Source organism: Abramis brama (genome assembly GCF_963993115.1).
Source record: "Abramis brama genome assembly, chromosome: 1".
Classification (NCBI taxonomy): Eukaryota; Metazoa; Chordata; class Actinopteri; order Cypriniformes; family Leuciscidae; genus Abramis; species Abramis brama.
In genome coordinates, this window is record NC_139963.1 from 335,623 (window position 1) to 345,000 (window position 9,378).

At 39.8% G+C, this 9,378-nt stretch overlaps 1 protein-coding gene across 2 annotated transcripts in view; it reads left to right on the forward strand.

The window, feature by feature from the left end:
- The first annotated feature begins 1,038 nt into the window (after positions 1–1,038).
- LOC311091149 (hydroperoxide isomerase ALOXE3-like) overlaps positions 1,039–9,378 on the forward strand; it is a 28,969-nt gene continuing 20,629 nt past the window's right edge. The window contains exons 1-4 of one of the 2 annotated variants that reach the window (XM_084126942.1): positions 1,039–4,820; positions 4,852–6,532; positions 7,912–7,993; positions 8,100–8,197. In XM_084126942.1, the coding sequence (XP_083983068.1) occupies positions 6,394–6,532; positions 7,912–7,993; positions 8,100–8,197 (319 nt within the window). In that variant the 5' untranslated portion in view covers positions 1,039–4,820; positions 4,852–6,393. Of the gene's footprint in view, positions 6,533–7,911; positions 7,994–8,099; positions 8,198–9,378 lie in introns of both variants that reach the window. The other variant, XM_084126941.1, reaches the window with a different exon arrangement.

The window sequence follows — 9,378 nt, forward strand, 5'->3', positions numbered from 1 at the left end:
CGTCTGAAACGCAAAGGAGGAGGTGTTGCTGTAATTTATAGTAATATTTTCAAAACCACTAAGAAATCTAGTTTTAAATATAATTCTTTTGAAGTGTTGGTGCTTAATGTATAAATATATAGTGTAAATGATAAATCACGTTTGAGATTTGTGCTGGCTACTGTATACAGGCCACCAGGGCACCATACAGACTTTATCAAAGAATTTGCGGACTTTCTATCAGAGTTAATATTGACTGCAGATAAAGTACTAATTTTTGGTGATTTTAATATACATATAGATAATGAAAAAGATGCATTGGGATTGGCATTTAAAGACATTGTAAACTCTATTGGAGTTAGACAACACGTGTCAGGACCTACTCATCGTCGTAATCATACTCTAGATCTAATATTATCACATGGAATAGATGTTGATGCCGTTGAAATTCTGCAGCAGAGCGATGACATCTCAGATCATTATCTAGTCTCGTGTAAACTTCATTTAGCCAAGGCTGCAAAGCCGACTCCGTGTTATAAATATGTTAGACCTATCACTTCTGCCACTAAAGATTGCTTTATTAATAATCTTCCTGATCAGTTTCATCATCTCAGCATCCCAGATAGCTTAGAAGAACTCGATATTGCAACAGAAACTTTTAACTCTCTCTTTTCCAGCACTTTAGACACAGTTGCTCCGTTGCACTTAAAGAAGATTAAAGAAAATAGTCCAACGCCGTGGTACAACGAGCACACTCAGGCCCTTAAGAGAGCAGCCAGAAAAACAAAGCGCAACTGGAAGAAAACAAAACTAGAGGTATTTCGCATTTCATGGAAAGAGAGCTCAATTACTTACAGAGAGGCTTTAAAAGCTGCTAGATCTGCTTATTTTTCAACCCTATTAGAAGAAAATAAACAAAATCCTAGGTATTTATTTGAAACAGTGGCTAAACTAACGAAAAATAAAGCTTCAAGCACTGAAGTTTCCAAGCAGCACAGCAGTAATGACTTTATGAACTTCTTTACTAACAAGATTGATAATATCAGGGAGAAAATTATAACTATGCAACCGTCTACTACAGTATCGCATCAGGCAGTGCATTGTAGTCTCCCTGAGGAAAAATTTGATTCATTCGTTGCTATAGGAGAGGAAGAATTCGCTAAACTTATTAAATCATCTAAACCGACAACATGTATGTTAGACCCTATACCGACTAAGCTACTGAAAGAGATGCTCCCAGAGGTCATAGATCCTCTTCTTAATATCATCAATTCATCTTTGTCTCTAGGATACGTACCAAAAACCTTTAAGCTGGCTATGATTAAACCGCTTGTTAAAAAACGCAAATTGATCCTACAGAATTAGTCAATTACAGGCCAATCTCGAATCTTCCCTTTCTGTCAAAGATATTAGAAAAGGCAGTATCTCCACAACTATGTTCCTTTTTAGAAAGAAATGATATCTGGAGGATTTTCAGTCCGGGTTTAGACCGTACCATAGTACTGAGACTGCTCTCATTAGAGTCACACATGATTTGCTCTTATCATCCGATCGTGGTTGTATCTCTCTATTAGTGTTACTCGATCTTAGTGCTGCATTGACACTATTGACCACAACATTCTTTTAAATAGACTCGAAAATGATGTTGACATTAGTGGAATTGCACTAGCATGGTTTAAATCATACTTATCTGACCGTTATCAGTTTGTAGCAGTAAATGAAGAGATGTCTTATCGATCACAAGTTCAGTATGGCGTACCACAAGGCTCAGTACTAGGACCGCTGCTGTTCACTCTGTACATGCTACCATTAGGAGATATCATTAGGAAACATGGCATTAGCTTTCACTGTTATGCCGACGATTCTCAGCTCTATATTTCTTAACAACCTAACAAAACCTACCAATTCACAAAATTAACGGAATGCATAGCTGATATAATAAACTGGATGACTCGTAATTTCCTACTATTAAATTCTGAAAAAACAGAGATTCTAATTATTGGACAAAAAACTTCCTCACGTAATAACCTAGAATACTGTCTAACACTTGATGGCTGCTCTGTTAAGTCTTCGTCGTCGGTCAGGAACCTGGGTGTGCTCTTTGATACCAATCTCTCATTTGAAAGTCACGTGTCTAGTATCTGTAAAACCGCATTTTTCCATCTTAAAAATATATCTAAATTACGCCATATGCTCTCAATGACAAATGCGGAACAATTAGTGCATGCGTTCATGACCTCAAGGCTAGATTACTGTAATGCTCTACTGGGTGGTTGCCCTGCACGCTTAATAAACAAACTACAGCTAGTCCAAAACGCAGCAGCTCGAGTTCTTACCAGAACCAGGAAGTATGACCATATTAGCCCGGTTCTGTCAACACTGCACTGGCTGCCTATTAAACATTGCATCAATTTTAAAATATTGCTGATTACTTGCAAAGCACTGAATGGTTTAGCTCCGCAGTACTTGAGCGAGCTCTTAACGCATTATAGTCCTTCACGTCTATTGCGATCTCAAAATTCCGGCCAGTTGATAATACCTAGAATATCAAAATCGACTGCTGGCGGTAGATCCTTTTCCTATTTAGCACCAAAACTCTGGAACAGTCTTCCTACCATTGTCCATGAAGCAGACACACTCTGTCAGTTCAAAGCTAGATTAAAGACACATCTCTTTGACCTAGCATTCACATAACACATTATAGACTTCTATAATTCAATGTTAGGCTGCATAGTTTAGGTCAGCCGGAACCGGGAACACTTCCCATCAATCCTAATGTACTCGTTACATCATAAGAAGAATGGCGTCTACGCTAATTTTAGTGTCTTTGTTTATCCCGAGGTTTTCCCGCAGCCTGCCGGATCCAGGCCGTATCCAGATCTGACGGAGGACCTTCGCCTGGACCCGATGACAACGCAGTGCTGAAGTGCCAACCAGTCTCTCCCTATGGAGGATCCCTTTACCACTCTACAGATAAGGCGTTGTCGGGATAATTTTGGTTTCGCGTATCTACCCCGAAGTGATAAAATTCTGTATCAAAATGTTAAGGCCAGACAAGTAGTTTAAGGCTTGGTTTGTAGGGAATTACAAACCTGCGCACATATATTCAAATGCGCATAACTATAGAATTAATTCTTAATGCGCATGTGAACGCCATCAGCGTTTCTCACAGGTTCGCGTTTAAAGTCTGTGTAGAGAGAACGATGTCGTCTTAGCGGCCTCTAATTTATTAACTAATGATCGTTGCGACGGAAGTGAATCAATCAAAACTAACTTTAGCTGGAAAATAACTTTATTAAAGAACCGCTATAAAGCCAAAACAATCTCTGTTACCTTAAATTATCCGTTTGTTACTGTAAAGCCGCTTTGAAACAATCTACATTGTTAAAAGCGCTATATAAAGATGAAGATGACTTGACTTGACTTGGCTAGGCGGCCCATCCCCAATTTTCATTCAACCCCTAGCCACACGGGTCGAGGCCTGGCGAGCCATCCCCAAGTGCCGAACTGGGTTATGAACACAATAAGCGAGGTTACTCGTTCCACGGGTAACCGGTCCCCCTTCACTAGGCGCCCAGTTGTCATTTCTCAACTGGGCCACGGCCTGTCAAGCCAGCCCCAAAGAGAATATGTGATGAGATAGTCAGTAGATTGTGTTCACTCAATGGCTGGCTGTCTAAGTGGTGTCCGCAAAATAATATAGAATTCATAGACAATTGGAAAAGTTTTTGGGGCAAACCTGACCTGCTGAAAAGAGATGGTATTCATCCCTCCTGGGATGGTGCTGCTCTTCTCTCTAGTAATATGGCTCATAGTCTTAGAGCTCAAACATGACAATCTGGGGCTCAGGTCAGGAAGCAGACAGACTGGCTAAACCGACCCTCTGCTAGCGGCCTCGCGTCACCAAGATCAGATAAATCCCATCACATAGAGCCTCTTTCACCTAGATATCATCACATAGAGCCTCTTTCACCTAGCTGTCATCACATAGAGCCTCTTTCACCTAGATATCATCACATAGAGCCTCTTTCACCTAGATATCATCACATAGAGCCTCTTTCACCTAGATATCATCACATAGAGCCTCTTTCACCTAGATATCATCACATAGAGCCTCTTTCACCTAGATATCATCACATAGAGCCTCTTTCACCTAGCTGTCATCACATAGAGCCTCTTTCACCTAGATATCATCACATAGAGCCTCTTTCACCTAGATATCATCACATAGAGCCTCTTTCACCTAGCTGTCATCACATAGAGCCTCTTTCACCTAGATATCATCACATAGAGCCTCTTTCACCTAGCTGTCATCACATAGAGACTGTGTCTGTTCCCCGAATTAGGAAATCCAAAAAACGTTTCAAGGTTAAAATTTTAATTGATGTTCAACAAATAAAAAAACACTATAATACAGATGAGCAAATGCTAAAGCTCGGGGTGCTGAATATTCGATCGCTTACTTCAAAAGCACTCATTGTTAATGATATGATTTCAGATAATAACCTAGATGTGCTGTGTTTGACAAACCTGGCTAAAACCAAACGATTACATTACTTTAAATGAGTCCACCCCGCAAGATTACTGTTATAAACATGAGCCTCGTCTGAAACGCAAAGGGGGAGGTGTTGCTGTAATTTACAAAAATAAACAAAACCCTAGGTATTTATTTGAAACAGTGGCTAAACTAACGAAAAATAAAGCTTCAAGCACAGAAGTTTCCAAGCAACACAGCAGTAATGCCTTTATGAACTTCTTCACTTATAAGATTGATAATATCAGGGACAAAATTATAACTATGCAACCGTCTACTACAGTATCACATCAGGCAGATGAATAAGGTGGAAGCACCTTATTCAGCTACTGAATAAGGTGCTTCCAGAGGTCATAGATCCTCTTCTTAATATCATCAATTCATCTTTGTCTCTAGGATACGTACCAAAAACCTTTAAGCTGGCTATGATTGAACCGCTTGTTAAAAAACACAACTTGATCCTACAGAATTAGTCAATTACAGGCCGATCTCGAATCTTCCCTTTCTGTCAAAGATATTAGAAAAGGCAGTATCCTCACAACTGTGTTCCTTTTTAGAAAGAAATGATATCTGGAGGATTTTCAGTCTGGATTTAGACCGTACCATAGTACCGAGACAGCTCTCATTAGAGTCACAAATGATTTGCTCTTATCATCCGATCATGGTTGTATCTCTCTATTAGTGTTACTCGATCTTAGTGCTGCATTGACACTATTGACCACAACATTCTTTTAAATAGACTCGAAAATTATGTTGGCATTAGTGGAATTGCACTAGCATGGTTTAAATCATACTTATCTGACCGTTATCAGTTTGTAGCAGTAAATGAAGAGATGTCTCATCGATCACAAGTTCAGTATGGCGTACCACAAGGCTCAGTACTAGGACCGCTGCTGTTCACTCTGTACATGCTACCATTAGGAGATATCATTAGGAAACATGGAATTAGTGTTCACTGTTATGCCGACGATTCTCAGCTCTATATTTCTTAACAACCTAACAAAACCTACCAATTCACAAAATTAACGGAATGCATAGTTGATATAATAAACTGGATGACTAGTAATATCCTACTATTAAATTCTGAAAAAACAGAGATTCTAATTATTGGACAAAAAACTTCCTCACGTAATAACCTAGAATACTGTCTAACACTTGATGGCTGCTCTGTTAAGTCTTCGTCGGTTAGGAACCTGGGTGTGCTCTTTGATACCAATCTTTCATTTAAAAGTCACGCGTCTAGTATCTGTAAAACCGCATTTTTCCATCTTAAAAATATATCTAAATTACGTCATATGCTCTCATTGACCAATGCGGGACAATTAGTGCATGCGTTCATGACCTCAAGGCTAGATTATTGTAATGCTCTACTGGGTGGTTGCCCTGCATGCTTAATAAACAAACTACAGCTGGTCCAAAACACAGCAGCTCGAGTTCTTACCAGAACCAGGAAGTATGACCATATTAGCCCGGTTCTGTCAACACTGCACTGGCTGCCTATTAAACATCGCATCAATTTTAAAATATTGCTGATTACTTACAAAGCACTAAATGGTTTAGCTCCGCAGTACCTGAGCGAGCTCTTAACGCATTATAGTCCTTCACGTCTATTGCGATCTCAAAATTCCGGCCAGTTGATAATACCTAGAATATCTAAATCTACTGCTGGCGGCAGATCCTTCTCCTATTTAGCACCAAAACTCTGGAACAGTCTTCCTACCATTGTCCGGGAAGCAGACACACTCTGTCAGTTCAAAGCAAGACTAAAAACGCATCTCTTTGACCTAGCATTCACATAACACATTATAGACTTCTATAATTCAATGTTAGGCTGCATAGATTAGGTCAGCTGGAACCGGGAACACTTCCCATAAATCCTGATGTACTCGTTACATCATGAGAAGAATGGCATCTACGCTAATTTTAGTGTCTGTGTTTATCCTGAGGTTTTCCCGCAGCCTGCCGGATCCAGGCCGTATCCAGATCTGATGATTCCACTGGATCACCCAATGGAAACACGTAAACTTCGCAAAAACTCACATTTATCGCAAAAACGTTTTTACGCTCGCATGAGTTTTTTTTAAGGCAATTCGAAAAATCAATATTTCGCAAAATTGCAATGGAAACAGTTTTTGAGCATTTACAGGTCACCTGGCGTAGATGAGGTGGTGTGTTTAGACAGAAGACGAGACAGAGCTCTTTATTGAATTCATATAAGACAAAAGAATTACAGGAATAATGGATTCTAAACCTCAAATAAATGCCACAATCAAGACCTTGAGGCAGAAATGAGGGAGAAACACTCAGGCTACGTTTACACGCGGATGGCTATTTTCATAAACGGACATTTCACCCCTCTTCGTTTTCAAAAATAACATTGTGCACACGAACCCGTGTATATGCTGTCAAGAGCATGCCAAACCTGTAGGTGGCAGTGTAACGAGAAGCTCAAGCCCACGTTCGCCAATTAGAATCCCGAAATTAGTCACATTCTGTGACGTCGCTGCCTAAAACTCCTAAACCTAAAACTCTGTTTTTCTCAGTTTACATGCAAACGTGCAAACAAATTTTCCAAAATCTCCACTCTGGCCGGAGTTTTTAGAAAGAATCGTTTTCAGAGGCGAATTCTCCGTTTGTGTGTAAACGAAGGGCACAAACGAAGGGAAATGTCTCCGTTTTTCTAAATAGCCATATACGTGCAAACAGGGCCTCAGAAACTCCTCATATGTGCCGCTCACAAGTATAACAAGGGTCGTTCCTTACCATTAATGCTTGGAAAATACACATACATCTCCTTCGATTAATAATAACGGCTAGTGCATTGGCTGGGATATAGTACATAAACCTACCAACGTCCGTTGCCATGGTTTTTGGATTGATTTTACTTATCGTGAGAGGAAAAAATGAAGTTTTAGTCGCATAACATCAGTTAATGGAAACGCCGTCATTTCTCAAAAATGTAATGGAAACTCGCCTATTGTTGTGATGTTCATTGGGTGATGGCATATTTAAAAAAACATATTTTTTTATGCATTTCAGAAGACTGTATTAGCTATTGGCTAATGCTACTATTCACCTTTTTGAAATAATCATCTCTCAATCATCTCTCAATTAATCACGTAATTATCTCATTAACTTTAACACTGCTTCAGAGTTAATTTAACACTCTTGAGTGTGGAGTCAAATAAACTCCCAGGAGAGTTAATTTAACACTGGAGTTTTTGCTGTGTATGAAAAATGTTTTACATGGATGACAAATCATCGGCCTATAGTCAAGAAACAATATATATATATATATATATACAAAATATAACCTACATTTTTTCTTTCAAAAATGTTTTCGGTTGCAAACATAAACAAGTTTAGATTGTGAATTAATGTTGGCATTTGCATTTCAGCTTCACTGGTGTTCCAGGAGACCCAGCAAATAGCCCAAAGACTAAGGATGAGGGAGCTAGAGGAGCAACGAAAGCTATTCAGGTTGGTGGGCAACGAGTCGGGTGTGACAGTGTCTGTGTTATATTAAAATAAATTCAGAGAAATTAAATTCCTTCCGTTGAAGTACAGCTGAATATTCTACCCCCAGGTGGCGTGTGTATGCTGAGGGCGCGCCTCAAGTTATCGATTGCGACACTGCCCTCGCTCTGCCAGCTGCAGTCTGGTTCTCTTCACCGCAGGAACGCAGTAAGTGACCAAGTCATTTTAACCCTCCTGTAGTGTTCATGTCTTTGTTACACACTGTTCAGTGTTCACGGGTCTGCTGGACCCAATATTGGGTTTTTAGAGCAACACAACCATAAGAATTTAGGGAAACAACTGAACAGGTGTCGACTCTATTACAAGCAATATGGACAGTAGGCTTATTCATGGTCAGTCTTTGCCATATAGGCTTCCTCTTCCAGATCACAGTTATTGGTAGCGGCAGCAGGTGTAGTTTCACTCTGCATAAAAATTAGGGAGAAGACATACAGTATTCTCGTGCTTAAAGGACAATTCCGGCGCAAAATGAACCTAGGGGTTAATAACACATGGGTACCGAGTCGACCGTTCTCTGGGATGTGTTTTCATGCTAATCGAATGTTTTATCTCGAACCACTGATTAGCTTATAACGCTAGTATATGGGGCATAGAGTAAGTAAAAAGAAATGGCTAGTTAATGCCACTACCAAGGCTCAAAATAGCCCCACCCGAACACGGTAGCATAATGAGGGTCCCTGCATGCAAACCGAAGCACTGAGAACTTTGTAAGTGTACAGACCGTTTAATAAGAAGATGCTTTATAAAGACAGTACACTATGCGTTTACAGGCAGGAGCAATCTTTGGTCTCGACCAGTCACGAATTCAGCCCAAGCGCTCTGTTGATCATCTGTCCATCATCGTATAAAGCCCACCCTGGCAATTTGATTGGTCCGAACAGCTCTGTTGCTCCTCAACGGATCAAGTCCAGACCGAACTTCCCGACCTCAAATGTTGTGGGCGGGGCTAAGTTCGGCTGGCATCCAGTCACTCATGTAATGGTAACTCCTGTAACAGTGGTGGCGACTGCCCTTAACTTAAATTATTATTTTTTAACGAAAAATTCGGGCGCCAGACAGTTTTCTAAAACTGACAAAAATCAAACAACCCAGAATAGCAAAGAAAACCACTAATTACACACAAAAAACAAATATTTCAAAACAAGTTTCAATTTAACTGGAATTTATTACATAATGTCCATAAACATTATTTAAAAAAAGTACTTATTTCGAAAAAAACAAAAACAACCAAACAAACAGTAAATAAATAGATAGATATAGTTCTTAACGTAACAGAACTACAGTATACGACGCAGAACGCACACACACACACACACACACACACACAG